Source organism: Eretmochelys imbricata, chromosome 1, assembly GCF_965152235.1.
Source record: "Eretmochelys imbricata isolate rEreImb1 chromosome 1, rEreImb1.hap1, whole genome shotgun sequence".
In the NCBI taxonomy this organism is placed as follows: Eukaryota; Metazoa; Chordata; order Testudines; family Cheloniidae; genus Eretmochelys; species Eretmochelys imbricata.
Window position 1 is genome coordinate 214,708,286 of NC_135572.1, and position 19,057 is coordinate 214,727,342.

Consider the following 19,057-nt stretch of genomic DNA (forward strand, 5'->3'; position numbering starts at 1 on the left):
TTCCCAGACCAGAAAATTATTGTTGTGGATGTTGAAATGCCTATAGTTATCCTTGGGGACCCAGCCTACCCCTTAATGCCCTGGCTCATGAAGCCATACACAGGCACCCTGGACAGTAGTAAGGAGCAGTTCAACTTTAGGCTGACCAAGTGCAGAATGGTGGTAGAATTTGCATTTGGATGTTTGAAAGTGTGGTGGTGCAGTTTACTGACTCGGTTAGATCTCAGCACAACCAATATTTCAATTGTAATTGCTGCTTGTTGTGTGCTCCACAATATCTGTGAGAGTAAGGGGGAGACATTTATGGCAGGTGGGGAGGTTGAGGCAACTTGCCTGGCGGCCAGTTTTGCACAGCCAGACAACAGGACAATTAGAAGAGTGCAGCAGAACGCGCTGCTCAGCAGAGAAGCTTTGAAAGCCAGTTTCATGACTTGCCAGGGTACGCTGTGAGAGTTGTGTTTGTTTCTCTTAAAGTTACCTGCCCCCTATATATATATATATGAAAGGAAATAAAGTCACAATGGTTTAAAACCCGTTCTTTATTATTTGTTGCACAAAACATTGAGAGAAATCAGAAGCTAGATGCGGGAGGGGGTATTGGGTTGCGGGGTGGAGGAGAAAGGAAGGACAAATCCAGAAACGAAATCAAAATTTAGGATATGCCAGCTTTCTGCTGCTTGTGCAATCCTCTGGGGTTGACTGTGTGGGTCCCCATAAGCCACCCCCCCCATGTTCTTGGGTGTCTGGGTGAGGAGGCTATGGAATTTGGGGAGGAGGGAGGGCGGTTATTCAGGGGCTGCAGTGGCAGTCTGTGGTCTTGCTGCCTTTCCCGCATTAGATCCACCATACAGCGGAGCATGTCAGTTTGCTCCCCTGTGAGCTTGACCATAGCATCCTGCCTGCTCTCATCACACACGTCCCTCCTCTCTTTGTATTCATGTAATGCTTTATGTGATTCCGCAATTGTTTGCCTCCACGCATTCAACTGGGCCCTATCAGTGCGGGAGGACTGCATGAGCTCGGCAAACATGTCATCCCGAGTTCATTTTTTCCGCCTTCTAATCTGGACCAGCCTCTGGGATGGAGTACATAGAGGCAGCGTTGAAACATTTGCACCTGTTGCGGGAGGAGAAAAAGGGAGGGTAGTATTTTAAAAGATACATTTTAGAGAACAAAGGGGACACTCTTTCTCAGTGAAACAGGCAATTCATAGTACACAGCACATGTTCTTTCTGTACAAGGTCTCATTTTGCCTCTTATACTGAAGTGCCTGCCACTTTGGTGTGAGTAAGCTAACACATGCGGCCGGGCAACAGAATTCAGCTTGCAGGCAGTGGCCAGGCAACAGAATTCAGCGTGCAGGCAGCCTGCGGGCTCTCTGGGATGATCGCTTCACACAACACCCTCCCCTCCCCGCACCCACTGCGGGGTTCTGATGAGGCTCTGAGCAGGGATGAGCCCTTTAAACTAAACGCGAACAGCCCAGCATGGCTGGGTTCCCTCCCGTCCCTCCCTGTGTGGCTCTGATCAAGCTCTCACTCACCAGAAATGCCTTCTCCAAGGTCATGGTCCTGCTTTGAGCAGGGGGTTGGACTAGATGACCTCCTGAGGTCCCTTCCAACCCTGATATTCTATGATTCTATGTTTCTATGGTCCGGGACCATGCTTTGGGAGTGGGGTGAGGCTATTGGCTCCAGCGTTAAGAATAGTTCCTGGCTAGGGGGGAGAACGGATTCCCCACTTGCTGCCTATGCACTGTCCTCCTCCTCCTCCTCTTCGTCCTCCAAAAACTCATCCTCCTCGCCCTGTGCTACTCCCCCCTTGCAGGTGTCCACGGACAGTGGTGGGGTAGTGGTGTCGTCACCCCCCATAATTGCATGCAGCTCACGGTAGAAGCGGCATGTATGGGGCTGTGACCAGAGTGCCCGTTCACCTCCCTGGCTTTTTGGTACACTTGCCTGAGCTCCTTGATTTTTGTATGACATTGTTCTGTGTCCCTGGAGTAGCCTCTTTCCATCATGGCCCTGGAGACTTTAGCATACGTATTTGCGTTTCTTTTTTTGGAAGGTAGTTCTGCCATAACAGATCTGTCTCCCCAACATGCAATGAGATCCAGTACCTCCCGTTCGGAGCATGCTGGAGCTCATCTGCGAATCCGGGGCTGTGTGGTCTCTTGTGATGGTGGACTCTGCATGGTTGCCTGTGATGGTGGACTGTGCTGATGGTCACCTGTGCTGATGGTGACCAAACAGGAAATTCAAAAGTTCCCAGGGCTTTTACTGCCTGCCTGGCTAGTGCATTGGAGTTCAGAGTGTTGTCCAGAGCAGTCACAAGGGAGCATTCTGGGATAGCTCCCGGAGGCCAATATCATCAAATTGCGTCCACACTACCTGTAACTGCGATCTCAGTTTTAGCGCTACTCCACTTGCCAAGGTGAAGTACAGAAATTGGAGTAAAGAGCCCTTTAAATCGAAAAAACTGGTTTGGTCGTGTGGACAGACAGTTTTATTTCGAGGTAACTAGGCTAATTCCGAAATAACTGCGTACTGTAGACCAGGCCTTAGTATTGCCAAATATGGAGTTTCAATTTCTAGCTGATATAATGTGGCCCATATCCATCCCCCACAGCACCTCTGGGCAGGGATGGTGTGATCCCGCAAACTAAAGAGATCTAGGCTAAATTCCAGCTCTGATAATGACATTCTACATTCCTAAAATCCCCCATCCTTTTTTATTCCCTGCCTTAAGCTGTTATTTACTGTTACTGTAAATTGTTAGATAGCTGTGGCATTCCACCCCAGAGGTGGCAGCATTTTAAGGGTGGGTGATTATGCTGGTACACATTGTTTGTAAAACAGTTTGGGATTCTTGTAACTGTAAGGGGATATTTATGTTATTTCTGACAGAGAAGAGACAGGACTCTTACGAATGCAAAAGCTATTCTGTTCGGGGCTGCAGGACAAAGACAGACCTTGTAGTTCTCTCTGGCTCACAGGGTGACAAGACAGCCTGTGCTGCTTAGTGTCACCACACTTAGGCCTGGTCTGCACCTAAATCTTAAAGAGACAAGGTGGGTAAGGTAATATCTTTTATTGGACCAACTTCTGTTGGTGAGAGAGGCAAGCTTTTGAGCTTACACAGAGCTGTTCTGCACAGAACTGAAGAAGAGCTCTGCATAAGCTCTAATGCTTGTCTTTCTCACCAACAGAAGTTGGTCCAATAAAAGATATTACCTCCCCCACCTTGTCTATATACTATCCTAGGACCAACATTGCTACAAGAACACCACATATACTTAAAACTTAGATTGACCTAGCTACATTGCTCAGGGCTGTAAAAAACTTCATGCTCAGTATGACATAACTATGCCGACGTAACCCCCACTGTAGACACAGCTTGGTTGACAGAAGAATTCTCCACTGTTCCACCTATGGCCTCTTGAGGGGCTGGATTTACCACTGCAGCAGAGAAACCCCTTTCATCACTGTAGTAAGTGTCTAGGCTACAGCAGCGTAGCTACAGCTGTGCCACTTTAGCACTTGTCATGTAGATATACCATGTGTCTCCCTTATCTGCTTTCTCCCTCCTCAATTAACCTTCCTTCTTCCTCCCCTACAATATTTCCTCCTGTTCTCTCGTTCCTCCCACAGTACTCTATTCTTCCTTCCTTTTGTACCATCTTCTAGCAATGGGTCCCCTCCAGCTCTCCTGACACTGGTTCCCTGCTGTACTCCCAAATCCTCTTCTCCTACCCTGGCATCAGGTTTCCCCTCCATTCTCAGCACCACACTAATAGCTCCAGCCCAGCATCAGAAGCCAAGGCAACTGCAGCATTCTACCCAGGAGCAGCACACAGGCCCCAAAAGCTGGGTGCCTTTGTTTCACTAGGTGAGAAAGACCATTAGGTGTTGGTAGTCGGTGTCCCTAGACAGGAGTGAGGGATGTGGCCTGTGCAATTCATAGAGCACCCAGCCAGTCTGCATATACCATATGGTATACTTAGAAGCACACCATTGTTCTGTTCAGAAAACCTGGCTCATAATCCATTGCAACTGATGTTATTTTAAACTGGGACCATGACGCTATTATGATTAGTGCCTGAAGTGCCACAGACAGCTAAAAAATAATAAAAAGTAAAACAAAGGGAGTTTGTCTGGGTTGCAGAGATGTTAGATAGGAATGGGTGAATACCTGCTCAAGGGATTATTTTCCCACCAGTTCCTTTTCATTTTGGGATTCTGGCACAAATGTATTAGGGAAAAGTCCTATAGAATTTGACAGAAAATGGGATGCTTTTTATGGGTTTTCTGAACAGTCCTATAGAACTTAAATATTATTGTTCCTGCTCTAGAATTCTCATTGAGGGGTCATAAGAGCCTATGAAAGGATCTTATTCTCTTTTAAATCCTGTTGGATTTTAGAGTGGTGTCTGTAGAAGCTCACTGGTTTTATCCATATTCTGTTCTACTTGACATTTCCCTGAGGGGAAGCCCCTCTCCAGTGTGCTCATGTTTGGCTCTACATTAAAATCCATATCTGTACATATCCCCTTCACCCTATGGTGCCACTGGGCTCTGATGGGTCATTATTAGGACCAACAGTGTTGCTAGCACTCATGATTTTATCACAAGTCTTGTGATATTTTGTGTTTTTCCTCTCTGAGAGCCCTGTTCCTGGAGCCCAGGGGTTACAAGAGAATCTCAACTTTCATTAAAAGAAAAATGTTCTAGATTTCTTTGTTGTAGAGAAAAGCTTGAAAATATGACCCAAATGCATCCTAGAGGCTAGGAAACCAGAATGCAAAGAAAAATAACTCAACACTCATTATTTTTGTAAAAATCTCACAATTTCGGGGCCATTTTCATGATTTTGGGGCCTAACTTGTGAATTTTGAATGCTTGGGGTGGATAAATACTGAGGATTCCTGGAAACCTTATATCTTGGTTAATTAGTTCCTTTTCAAGACCTGCAATCCTGGAGCAACTCCTCACCACAAATGCAACTCTGCATGTGCAGGCTTGAGGAATTCTGTTAGGAATGCAATGCTTCCATCTGTCCGAGTAATCTCTGCCTTTCTGCATATCCCCAAAACTGGCTAGGCTTCAGCAGCAGCAGTGCAGGTTTCCTCTGCAACACTAGAGCCCCTCCCAATGTGCTTTAACCCTTATATAGTAGGAACATAGAGAATAGCTCTGTTTCCATGGCCTGACTTTGACCCTGACAAAAAGGGGCCAGGCAGCAACCAGAGAGGTGACGTGAGAGGTTTTTATGGTGTGTATACATAGTCCACAGGTTCTGGAGTGCGTCAGAGGACAGGGAGGAAGTTACCAGCTAGTAGGACAAAAGTGAATAGTCAGCCTCTGACAGGCTACAGCTCAAGCACAACTGACATTCCACATGCTTCTCTAAAGTGCTGAGGAATAGCATAATTTAGTTGGGACTCTGCCCCCCCCCCCATTCACTCAGGATCGCCTAGAGGGAGCAGTACCACATCTGCCACCTCATCTGCTGCCCCATGGCTTATGTACACAGTGCACAACCATTCTCTGGATCATAAGCTGATAAGGAAAAGCAAGGTCACCTTCCCTCAGGGTGACTTGGCAGGACCCAGGAGAAAAGGGGTGGGGAGCAGCAGATGCAAAGGCACTGTGTTCCCAGAGCAGAGAATGTCCAGGATTTCAGCAGAACAGAGAGAAGGGAGCCAGACCCTCTGGACATGCATGGGTCCCATAGGTGGTTGCTCTGACTTTCTGTAATTTCTTTCTACATACCACCAGTGACATTAACCCTTCTAATTATACAGGTATTAATGGCATCATGGAATCTATGACACATGCCAGCAGCACCTCTCTAGGGAGCAGAGCAAGTTCCTCCAGACTGTTTTGATAAGAAAGCTTGCTGCAAAGAGCAGGTTAATTAATAGCAGTCTGGACAGGAGGCAAGGGAAAATTAGAAGATGAGAGGAAATAGAGAAGAGATGAATTACTAACCAGAGATTGAAAGAATGACTTAAAGACAGACAGATAGTGATACCGTGAGCAAGAGAGAGAGAAGTGATAGTCTTGTCTACACTAAAGAAATGTGTGATCACTTGAGCATGCCTCTACCACACTTGGAACCCTTTCAGTGTATGGTCACCAACAGTTGATATGTGTATCAATTAGAGCTGATTCCAACAAGGCTAGCCATCATGTTAGTTTGTGCAGTGCCAGTTTCAGTGTGGACAAAAATTGCAGACAGAATAGCACATGGGGCAAACACTGCTCCACATTGCTGAGGCAGTGTCATTGCTGAGGCGGTCTGCCTGCTCTTTTCGCTGCACTCCACTGTACACAGACCTGCCTGGCTGGATGCCACTTATCTGTACAAATAGCTCTGCACACACCATGGAAGTCAGCTGGAACCTCTGTCCACGATACGCAATTTCTTCTGCTATAATAGCACTTCCACCATGATCAACTTTGTTTTAGTCATGCTCTTGATTGCCATTAACGCATGTCTCAGACCAGACCTTTTTGTGAACAGGCTGCCAGCTGGCCAGCTGACATTTGGGCCCTGGGAAGAGGAGGAGATCCAGACCCAACTGAGCCTTGTAACTAGCAATATCCTGGCCAAGCTTAGTATAACCAGGACCAGCAAGCCAGGCTGTGAGAACAGTAAGTCCCTAAAGTACAATACAGCAAGGCCAAGAATAATCAGTCCAGCTCTGCATAGGATTTCTGCCCATTTTATGATTAACTTAAACAGTCCATCAGGACTCTCTTCTCATCCAGCCGGGAGTGCTTAGACAGCCCCAAAGTGCCTTGAGATGTAGCTATGGGGGGGCCAGGAGCAGGGGAAAGAAAACACCTGCGGACCAAGGAGCCACATCAGGAGATGCCTAGTATGTTGCCACGGTTATAGGAATTCTGGGTGGGAGGAGAAGGGGAGATCGCAAGAGTGTATAGTGCAACCAAGCCAATTTATCAGAAAGAGGAGGAATCTGGGGATGATGGACCCTCTGCAGCAGGTATGTAGCTTTTTATTGTAAAATATATTAATGGGGACTGAGTTTGCTGACTTGGCGGGTGGGGTGAGGTGGAGATTTCCAGATTCCATGAACACTGCCATTAGTGTCCATGAAAGGGTAGATATAGTTTCACATATGAGTAAAGGTGTCCATGTCTCCCCCTGCATATAACACCCTCTCCCTTCACGGTCACTGTACTAATCACCAGCAAGGCCTTTTCTTTCCCACCCATCCTGTCCCCTTTTAAATCCCCAGGTCTTGGAATTTCCATGGACTTCCCAATTTGGCTGTATGGTCCACTGTTCCCAGTCATGGTGATGTGACCAGCTCAGTGCACAGCATCTGGCTGAGCCATGCCACATTGCGAGACTCTAAATGGCAGACAAATGAGGAAAAATGCCAAAAGTAACACCAAAATCAGCATGTAAAGAGGCAAAAAATAGGAGGATTTTATTGCAAGAAATTATGTGTTGGCTATTATGGTCAAAATATTTACACTGCTTTGTATTTCTGAGTCCATATGCCAGCCAGCAGAAGCTACAGAAACATAAATGCTCAGACTGTGTATTTACAATTGCATTACAAACTGTCTTCCTCATGAATGCATGACAGTCCTATGACTGTCATAGAATATCAGGGTTGGAAGGGACCTCAGGAGGTCATCTAGTCCAACCCCCTGCTCAAAACAGGACCAATCCCCAACTAAATCAGTCAGTCCTAAGAAGATTCACTCCAGCTATTTATGTAATTCCATTAATACTCTATATAGCAGATATTGATTAAACTGACGTACAAGTAACACAGGTCATGACTAGTGAGATAAAAACAACAATGCAGCAGAGATATCTATTAATTCTAGCCTTTATTTTACCCTGATCTTCAATGCCAATATCCAGAAATTTTTCATAAAAGAAGTCGGCTTACTTCGCTATTACATTTTTAGGCAAGGCAAATTTCTCTCCACTTATCCCAAAATCTAATAAAGCCTCTCCTCCAACAACTAATGCCAATGTACCCAGCTTTTTAACTCTCTGACAGCTCCCTTCTTTCATTTGCTGAGATTCTTAATGGAGATATTTTCTAAGGTCCTGTTTGCTTCTAGTAACCAACCCCTTGTCGCCCCATTTGCAATGACCACCGCATGCATCCCACTCTCTTGCTTTTTCATTGCCTGCCTATTCTGCTATTGAATAAGCTCCCTCACCACCTCTTACTTTTTTAATTGGTGTATAAGGATTCTAATTGTATGTTGTCAAGGTTCCTTCCCCACTCTGAACTCTAGGGTACATACGTGGGGACCTGCATGAAAGACCCCCTAAGCTTATTCTTACCAGCTTAGGTTAAAAATTCCCCAAGGTACAAACTTTGCCTTGTCCTTGAACAGTATGCTGCCACCACCAAGCGTTTTAAACAAAGAACAGGGAAAGAGACCACTTGGAGACGTCTTCCCACAAAATATCCCCCCCAAGCCCTACACCTCCTTTTCTGGGGAAGGCTTGATAATAATCCTCACCAATTGGTACAGGTGAACACAGACCCAAACCCTTGGATCTTAAGAACAATGAAAAATCAATCAAGTTCTTAAAAGAAGAATTTTAATTAAAGAAAAGGTAAAAGAATCACCTCTGTAAAATCAGGATGGTAAATACCTTACAGGGTAATCAGATTCCAAACATAGAGAATCCCTCTAGGCAAAATCTTAAGTTACAAAAAGACACAAAAACAGGAATATACATTCCCTCCAGCACAGTTTATTTTATCAGCCATTAAACAAAAGAAAATCTAATGCATTTTCTAGCTAGATTACTTACTAACTTAACAGGAGTTGGAAGGCTTGCATTTCTGATCTGTTCCTAGCAAAAGAATCACACAGACAGACAGAACCTTTTGTTCCCCCCTGCCCCTCCAGATTTGAAAGTATCTTGTCCCCTCATTGGTCATTTTGGGTCAGGTGCCAGTGAGGTTACCTTAGCTTCTTAACCCTTTACAGGTGAAAGGGTTTTGCCTCTGGCCTGGAGGGATTTTGTAGCACTGTATACAGAAAGGTGGTTACCCTTCCCTTTATATTTATGACATATGCCCTCTAAAGAATGAACAAAAGCATTTCTTTTATCTCATTGTTTTGGTATATCAAGGACTGTATGGGCAATTGCTCTGGTTATAACGCTGCTGTTTCCTGTTTCCCAGTACAGCGTCTATCCCAGATGGTGGGCCTTCTGGTAGGACAAGGCAGGCTGGTTCCTTGATCATGGCAGCCTAATCATTTTGAGGGCCTTCTCATAGAACTGCACATGGACATGAATAGGAACTCAGAGCAAACATACCCCCTTGAGGAGCACAGGTGATGGCCACCATCTTGGCCAGCACACTGGGGACTGAACTGGGATCTCAAGATGTAACAATAGTGAGTGGGCTGTTTCATTTAGAAGGAGAAATTAAAGTTGGATTCAGGTATTTCTTTGATGCAATCCATTTTCTTTACAAAGAACATAAAGGTGCTGTTTCCCTGAACACAGCAGGAATCAATATATTTGCTCACTGCACTAAGCCCCACATTAGCCAGCACTTAGCCCAAAATATCACTTTCTCTATGCTTTTGCTCAGGACCACATTCCAAGTGTTTGTTCTGGCTGTATCTTTGGCTTTCTGATGATTCTCTTTCAGCTTCTCTGGTGTTTCTCTTTTTCTGCTTCTCTCTCATACACATAGGCACTTCGCTCCAAGCCAATCAATCCCCTGCTCCTGAGTTTATTAGATCATAGAGGAACCCGATTGGGCTGTATAGTTCAGCTTCTACTGCAGCCTTGCACGTGGCTTTGTTTTGGGTAGAGGTCCCTATTATTTCAGCTATCTGGTTCCATAAAGAAACTTAATTGTTTCTTACATTTGTCAGGAATGAGGAGTTATTCTTACATCCACCAGTTTCAAAGAGGTTTAACCCAACCTATAACAATAACATTGCCATTGTCCAAAGGGTTTTTATGGTATCTACAGCCAGCATGCTAGTGTGTTAAAGTATATAACAAAGCATGTTTTTAACATAAAAGCATCCATGTACTTCGCACATCAAAATGCACAATACAGAAAGCAGATATGATAATGACAACCTTAATTGCTGAACAGTCACCAGAGGTCTAGAGCCATTTCCAGCTCACATTCAGTCTCCAAAAAACACAATCCTGGACCTGCTTGGTTTATAGATGAATCTTCTTCTCACCAGGTTTGAGTAGACAAGACTGCACAAGCCATGGCACTAGGGAGTGTGCAGGGCCACTAATGTCATGGTTGTTCAGTGGGAAGAGAGTTCAACCTCATCCACTATTGAAAAGTCCAGAATTTGTGGAAATCCTGATATCATCCATTTTGTCTGGCTGCCCTACGTACATATCCATGAACATCCTGACACTGGCACCACAGGAGTGGAGCTCAGTGGTTTGAGTATTGGCCGGCTAAACCCAGGGCTGTGAGTTCAATCCTTGAGGGGCCATCTAGGGATGTGGGGCAAAAATTGGGGAGTGGCCCTGCTTTGAGCAGGGGGTTGGACTAGATGATCTCCTGAGGTCCCTTCCAACCCTGATATTCTATGATTCTATAGGACTTTGGGGAGCGTCACAAGGAATTATGGGAGTCTGAAGTCTTCTCCCATATTTTCCAACTTCCTGAGAATTCCAGAAGACCTTTCAAAATCTCCTAGAATCCATTACTTCTGGGAGCTGTGCCAGGAATTGTGGGATAAGCACCCAGAAAGCAGTATTACTGCATTGCTGTAGAAGAGCAGTTGTGTACATGGGGGGCAAAATTCCAAATGGTCCATCACCCAAACCTGTACAGCTAGTGTGGGTGCAATGCCCTGTTGGTGCTTAGCAATGGTTCACTTCTCTAGTGAAGGCACAGCAGGGGAGATAGAGAGTCATCTCCAAGTCTTGTCTACAGTGCACATATTCACTGTGCTGACGTGGTTTCTGCAACAACGCTCAAATTCTTTTATCCTTGCCTATACTGAAGCTAAACTGTATTCTAATACTGCACCTGTCCTTGACAATCATTGTCAATAATGCATCATTTCTGTGTTGTAAACAAGTCCAAGAAGTCATGTTCCACCAAGATTTTACTGTAGATGGAAACCTTGCAAAAAGTGTGCTAGAAACCAGCGCCTGATTGTCCCTTCTTTACACTGATGTAAATCCATTTACTTCAATGGAGTTCTCCTACAGGTGTAAGTCAGAGGACAATCAGGCCTCAGTCCACAAAAACTAAAAGAGCTGAAAGTGGTTTAGCCCCATCTATGCTAGCAGCCAAAATGTTTTTTCAGCTCCAGTTGAAGGAAGTCCAAGGGGCAAACTATTGTTAACAATCATTGTCAACAATGACAGGTTTCAGAGTAACAGCAGGAGAGTGGGGTGGGGGGAGGTATTTTTTCATGCTTTGTGTGTATATAAAAAGATCTTCTACACTTTCCACAGTATGCATCCGATGAAGTGAGCTGTAGCTCACGAAAGCTTATGCTCAAATAAATTGGTTAGTCTCTAAGGTGCCACAAGTACTCCTTTTCTTATTGTCAACAATAGGACTGCTTCCTAGTACAGACAGACCCTTGCAACTGCCAGTTTCTGGAGGCCATTCATGTGGAAAATCCATGTTTGAGAGCTTATCATGATTTTTACTAAGGGTTCAAATGATCACTAGATTTGGGGAAGATTTCAATACAGGCCTCCCACTTATCTGTACTCCTCATCTCCAGATGTGTCTATGATAGCAGGAACTCCACTTCAGCCCTCTGGGAGTTAATAACCTGATTGTCTGCTTCTCCTCTTTTGTTCTTAAAGTCCAAAAGGGCATAAACTAGTATGTGAGACCCAGCAGCCAATGCGGGTACATAACTTACATTTTCATAGAGCTCATAGAAGTTTTATGTGTGGGCCATGATGCTTCTGGGCTGGGCCTGGACAGGGATCAGGGGCCTTTCTGCAGGGCAGGGAGAAAGAATAAAATCCTCACCGAGAAAGGAGAGAACGTATATTAGTAGAGGGAGGTGGGCCAGAAACACAGACACAAGCACACCCACACGACATACCCCGCCCTTTCCCCCAGCTAGCTTCCTGCTCTGCTAGGACAGAACAGCTAGGGAAAGAACGGGGAGGAGAAAAGAGGAGCGAGAAGGAGCACAGAAAAGAGGAGAGAAAAAAGAGAAAATAGATGATCATACAGAAGTGAAACTTTGGATTCAGTGCTTGGAAAAAGGAGGCCAAGCCACTGTAACAAGGTCTCGCTGTGGTTTGCTACCTTCCCACATTCACTGCTCACCAGCATATAAAGAGCTCCCTTGGGAGTGTGAAAGGAGTCAAGGGAAGAGAAGGGAGAGCTTTTGGTAGCGTCTCTTTCTCAGGTCAGGGAGAGGAAGGCAAGGAATATATTCAAAAGAGGCTTACAGATAGTTCCTTGGGATGAAGAGAGAAGGCAAGAGAATATATCGGCTGGTACTGGCTCCAGAAGGCTATCTCTGGTGAGTGTATGCTGAAAGTGATGGCACAAAGGCTGCTGCAAGGGACTGTCTTGATGGAGGCAGCTGGAGAATGTGTGCCTGTGCGACTGCTGTGTGAATCAACGTGTATGAATGTGCATATGTGCTTGCAGGAGTTCAGATGTGCATAGGTATAACTGTACATATACCACAGCTGTGTATTTGTCTATGGGGGAAGGGAGGTGTGTAAAAGAGAGTGTGAGTGCACACATAAGTAGGCTTACAGGGTTAGCCCCCACTGGAACAGTGCACATACTAGGTGCTTCAGAGAAAGGCAAATGTTATGAGGATATTCCCTCCTGATGTCTTGAAACATAAGATTTGATTAGCCCTAGTCTGGTTTATAGAATTACAACTATTAATGCTCACAATATCACCCATCCCTTTTTTAAATCTAGGCATGGCATTTGATAATGTGTGTATGAACATTTGTTTGTGAGTGTGCCTATCTAAGTAAGAATACTTGAGAGTGTGCTTGGGAGTAGATGTGGTTGCCTATATTACTGTGTGTCTGTGGTATGTCTGGGTACATGCATGAACATGTCCATGTATGTGCCTGTTTGTGAATGTGTACATGCTTGTGTGGGTGTATTCACCTGCGTGTGAATACATGTATGTGCAAGTGTATGCCTATGAAAGTATGTATGCAAATGTGTTTTTATATCTGTATATCTATCATAGAATCATAGAATATCAGGGTTGGAAGGGACCTCAGGAGGTCATGTAGTCCAACCCCCTGCTCAAAAGCAGGACCCATCCCCAATTAAATCATCCCAGCCAAGGCTTTGTCAAGCCTGACCTTAAAAAACTTCTAAGGAAGGAGATTCCATCACCTCCCTAGGCAACGCATTCCAGTGGTTCACCACCCTCCTAGTGAAAAAGTTTTTCCTAATATCCAATCTAAACCTCCCCCACTGCATATCGTTTGTATGCGTGTGTGTTTGAAGCTGTGTGAATCTGTATAATCTGTGTGAATGCAAGAGTAAGCATTAAATAAAGAGAAATTTGATTTTGATTACAAAAACAAAAAACATCCTGTGTAGGTCCAGGCAAATGTACAGCACTGGTGTCTGTATGCCTATCACTTCTCTCCCTCTCTGTGTCACTATTTCTGTCTTTTTCCTGTTCTCTGTCCCTCTCTCCTTTCTCCCCAGCCTGAGTCTGGGATTTCCTAGGTATGCAGCTCCATTTCTAGTCTCAGGCTCTGCACTAGCAACATGGGAGGCAAGGGCCCTCTCTCTGTAGAATGTTCCTGGAACTGTCCAGTGTTTGCTAACAAAGTCTGCGTCGATCTTAGATAGGGACAGGGTGGCCTTAGAAGCAGCGTTCAATACAGCACTGACTTCACATAAGGAGAGCATTCCCTAGCCTGGGATGAGCTTGTGGCTGGCCTATGGGACCAATGTTCACTAACACCATAAAGCAAGGAGAGGGCTCCCTCAGGTGTTTCCCTAGGATTGACCAATTGTTAGAGGAGACTTGTGCTAGTGTCAGACGATAGAGGGCGTCCTTGCACTGTAATTTTGCCGTGCTGTAAGTATTGACTCTGAGGTTTGCCTGCTCTATTCTCCTGAGTTTTCCCACTAAGCGGGGTAAAGGAGGGGACAACTCCTTACTTCTGGTCTTTGCTTCAGCACCAGAGGTCCCTGGTATTTGTGACATACAGGCTGCAACACAATGATAATCTCTGTCTCCTGCAACAAAGAAAAGATGACAGGGAGAGTCAACCAGGGAGTCAACTGGGGTACTTGGAACGTGGAGGTGGGAAAGAGCCAGCCAACAGGAAGGAATTTGGAGGGGCCATAGTGCATCTAAAATAAACCCCAAGATTTGTGCTGAGTTTTGCCTGTGTGCTGGAATCAAAGCTGAGTCTGGTCACAGCCATAGGGTATGCATAGAGCCCTGCAAATCTATATCTGCAGATATGTGCATCTGTGGATGTGGATATCCACAGACCATTTTTTGTGGATTGCAGATCAGATGTGGATACAAATTATGTAGCCACACAGGGCTCTAGGTATATGGCTGCATGTTGCACATTATTTGACAACAGACGCTTATGCTCAGGCAACTGATATTCCTGTGTTCAAGGATTCAAGTGTGTACATGCCACATTCCATTATCTTTTGTTACTCCATTGTGTTTGCCTGTCATTTGTTTTATATATGCCTTCATGGGAGAGTATTTGCATGTCTGTATGTGTACATTTGTCCACACTAATTTCCTCATATTTGTGCATGTTGACCTGTAGACATGTTTGCATATGTGTATCCTACATTTGGTGTGTATTTGCATAAGCATGTCCTCATGGTGATGTGTATTGATATTGGCATCTATTTATATACCTGTGTCCCTGTGTTGTGCATGTTCTTGTGGTGGCATGTATTTGCACAGGCATGCACCCATGTTGACATGTTTTGTGGTCTCATGTTTCATGTTCAAAACCCCTCCATATCTTCCACAGATCTCTGTTTCCCCAGCTGCCCAGCCTTCTCCCACTGCCTGCCATCACCATCCACATCACCATGTGGGTAGAGTCACATTGGAGAGGCATCCGCCAAGCTCTGTTGTTTGTCTTCACTGCTGCACTTCTCACTGGGGTCACCATGCTGGCTATCTCCTCTACCATCAACCCAGTGGGATTCTTCTTCCTGGGGGTGGGGGGCATGTGCCTGATTGGCTACCTGCTGAGTGTGTTTGTGGAATGCTTCCTGAAACATCGGCACCCACAGGATACAAATCAGGCAGCCACAAGGAGGCAGAGCCAGGCAGGGTAAGCAGCTATATCTATTACTTCCCTTTATTTACTCCTTCCTTCAGCCACAACCATTTTAATCTTTCCCTTTCCTCATCCTTCTGCTACCCTTCTCCCAAGAGGCAAAAGTCAAAGTCCATTCCAGGAGGCACAGTAATTTCTTCTCCTCCCATATGAATCCAAAGTCACAGGATTTTAGAAATGTAGGACTAGAAGGGCCCTCTAGAGCAGTGTTTCCCATTTTTTTTTTATATACCAGGTACTGGTTTGCTGCCTTCCTAAACTGTGTCAGGGAGATCTCAGGGACTGGCGCTGGTCCATGGACCAGTCGTTGAGAAACACTCCTTTAGAAGTCATCTTGTCCATCCTCCTGTTAAGACTGGGCTAAGTATTTTTTACAACACAGAAATCACATTCATGGTATTCCCTTCACTGACTCAGAGCCCATTTCAGAGGCAACATAGATCCAGCCCAGTTTTCTCTGCTCCTCAGTAATCCTGTCTTACCCCAACCTTCCCTGCAACGCTTTCCTGAATGCTAGCATCACTAATGAGCCAGAACAGAACAACTACTGTCTTGCAACAAAATGAGCCACACAAGATTGGAGATAGAAATAACTGGGGAAATGCTATGGTATATGCTCAGCTGGGTTTCTGCTGCTCGCTTCTCCAAACCTCATCTCCAGGGCAATTATTCCCTAGAAAAGTAGTCTCTAATTTTTGGTGCCTCTGTGTTTTGACTGTCTAACTTGAGACACACAGGGATTGAATTTGAGAGGTGTTGAACACCCACAACTCCTATTGGCTTCAATTAGAGTTGTAGGTGCTGAGCACCTACATAAATTAGACCCAAATTGTCTATAATTAGACACCCAAAAATAGAGTCCACACAGGGCCTTAAGTTCTCTGTACCTCAGTTTCCCCTATCTGTAAAATAGAGATAAGAAGTTACCCATCTTGGTAAAATACTTTCAGATCCTCAGATGCTGTATAAGAGGAAAAGATTATTTATTATTAGAAAGGCAACATATTAAAAACTGATTTAATATTTTTTTAGATATTGTTCATTGCTGCTGCCTATTCTGGAGGCAAATAGCTCATGAGAGTTTAAAAAAAAAAGATTAGATATTATTAGGAAGAACTGCATCTACAATGTTGTTACCTAGGATAAAAATGACAAAGGCTGTCAGTTCTCCTGACAGATACCCGTTAACTCTACATGGAATAGAAAGTTCCTATTATTTAAACTAAAATACAGTATTTCTTATTTTCCTTACTCTTTGTCTTCAAAAAACCCACCACTGCCAGTCTGATATAGTACATTAGAGCTAAAAGGTGCAGTGTTTTTTCTCCCTATTAATTGATTTTAAATGTTGGCAGATCTGCTATGTCTGCTAAACTGAGCACCAGTTGATGGGTCAGGAGGAAACCAGACTAGATAGATTAGTATGATCCATTGTGGCAAGTGTTGGAATACCAGGCTAGATGAACCATTGTTTGGATCCTGCACAACAGGAGGTGGGATATTGAATTATATGGACCAGTGTTCTGATTTAGAGTGGCAGAACATGGCATACAGGACCATATGGACTAATGATCTGAGAACTGCTGACCTGTTGAGCTATTGTCTGTTGCATGGCCCCCATTCTGGAGGACTCAGATCCCCTCCCTCATGGGTTTATCTCTGTGTAGAGTATAAACATCACAATGTCCTATTTAGTCAATGTCCCTATCTTTTGTGTGTAGGGTGAATGCTGCCTATGAAGCACCAGCCTATGAGGAGGTGGTGACAATGACACCAGCCCCAACAGTCTGGACGATCACCTCCAATTCAGGCACAGTGCCCTCAACAGTAGGGGAGCCCCCACCATACAGTGTGGTCATTGAGCCGCCCAGCATGGCAGAAACTGGGGCGGAGACCTTCAGCATCTCAGTGGCATCAGGCATCAGGCGTGCCTCTGAGACAGACGCAGGCTCCAGGCTGCACCTTAGGTTGGTGCTGCCCCCGAGGATGCAGCGCTTTGGCTCAGATATCCATGACGTCAAAGGTGTTGAAGAGAGGCTGGAGCCACTCACCCCACCACCTGCTTATGAGAGTCCCACTGATGATGATGTCTTTGCAGAAGCTTTCCAACCCTCAAGACAATGATTAAAAACAGACAGAGCCTGCTTGTTGTGGATGAGGCACAAAACCTATTTAGTGCCACCACAAACTGGAGAAAGGGGCTCAGTGCTGCGGGCCATGTCATGGAAGCACCAAAGGGTCCACAATGGAGGATGTGGGGCAAAGATGGAACATTGAGCCCACATATTTGCCAACACCCTGGATCATTCCTTAGATTTCATCCTGTCTTGGCATCTTCCTCAGAAATTAAGTTTTGGGTTTTTCCAGAAACAATACAATAACTGATGGGCTGTGAGTTAGAAACTATCCCTTAAAGTGGGTTGTTCAGAACCAGGGTAGTCTTAGATGAGAAACAGAAATGAGTGACTACTCACCAGCAGGTACCAAAGACATTAATGGCCTTGCAGAGACAGCCCTACATTTTATAGGGTCCTACACTACACAAAGTCCCTGTCTGTCTGCATCCCCTCCTGAAAAGCTATTTATGGGACCCCACAGATTCCTTTGCCTTCTCTCCATGGAGCCAAAAGGTGGAGAAGAAACACAACTGTCTTAAAGGAAGCTGGGAGAAGGAATTAAGGGACTTAACTGTCTGCCATGGACTGCTGGGACCAGAATCAGATGGGTCTGTGCATGTGGAACTGATTGCAAAAAGTGTTCCAGAGCCACTGAAGGCCACAGCCCAGTGCAGCTGCATCAGTTGCAGGAGCCCAAGTTGCCCTGCATCCTTGGAGAATAACCAGAAATCTAGGTTCCAACTTACTACAGTCTTGAATTTATATATTTTTTTAAACTTGTATTTTTAGTGCTGTTGATTTATGATTTTTTAAAAATACAATTAAGTGTGTTTCAGCCAAAGCTTCACTTCCCAGTGACTTATTAAATATTACTGGTATTACAGTAATGGCTACATGTTCCAACCAAGATCAGAACCTCATTGTGCTAGGCAGTGATAAACAGATAGTAAAGGACAGTTGCTGTCCCAAACAACTTACAAGACAACGGATAGGAAGAAAAAAAGTGTGTGTGACACCTTATATGGCAGTCTCTTTTGGCGTTGAAATATATTAATTTTGTTTCCCATACAGGCACTATTGCAGAGAGAGAGAGAGAGAGAGAGAGAAGCAGTACTCTTCATACTTAAAACAGTAGCAGGTCTACTCCTTGAACCACACTAGAACTTCCGAAATAAAGCTTTTGATTCTACTGGAATCCTTTGCATGTTCAAAACAATACTGCAATGGACCCTCTTGACAGAAGGGGCATAGAGAGACAAAGAATGAAGCAGTATGATCTAGAACAAGAAGCCCAGATGCACACTGCAAAGCACAGTGGACTAAAGGAATGAACCCTAGATCAGAGAATGGAGGTATCATAGCCAGCAGCAGGGGTAGGGTGAGCATACATCCAGTTTTGGCTGGGACAGTCCCTTTTTTAAGCCCAGTCCCGGCCCCCCAAGGGGCTGTAGTTGGAACAGCTGCAGCAACCAAGGGTGGGGAGGTCCAGCAGCTGACCAGCAACCAGGTAGCAGAGAAGGAGGGGGTGGTGTCTGGCCCAGCCAGGGGGGAGCAGCTGGAGCAGAAACAGCAGCAGCAGGGAGAGCCCATGGCCTAGCAGCAGCACCAGCAACAGGAGCAGGAGCAGCAGC

General features: G+C 45.1%; 1 protein-coding gene across 1 annotated transcript; it reads left to right on the forward strand.

Moving 5' to 3' along the window:
* Positions 1-15,055: 15,055 nt before the first annotated feature.
* Positions 15,056-17,433, forward strand: TMEM139 (transmembrane protein 139). The gene is made up of 2 exons (XM_077807356.1): positions 15,056-15,303; positions 17,031-17,433. The coding sequence occupies exons 1-2, from the start codon at positions 15,056-15,058 to the stop codon at positions 17,431-17,433; spliced, it is 651 nt and encodes a 216-aa protein (XP_077663482.1).
* The last annotated feature ends 1,624 nt before the right edge of the window (positions 17,434-19,057 follow it).

Coding starts and splice junctions, on each gene's coding strand:
- TMEM139 (XM_077807356.1), top strand. CDS start 15,056: ATGTGGGTAGAGTCACATTGGAGAGGCATCCGCCAAGCTCTGTTGTTT. Junction 15,304..17,030: donor AGGAGGCAGAGCCAGGCAGG/GTAAGCAGCTAT, acceptor TTTTGTGTGTAG/GGTGAATGCTGCCTATGAAG.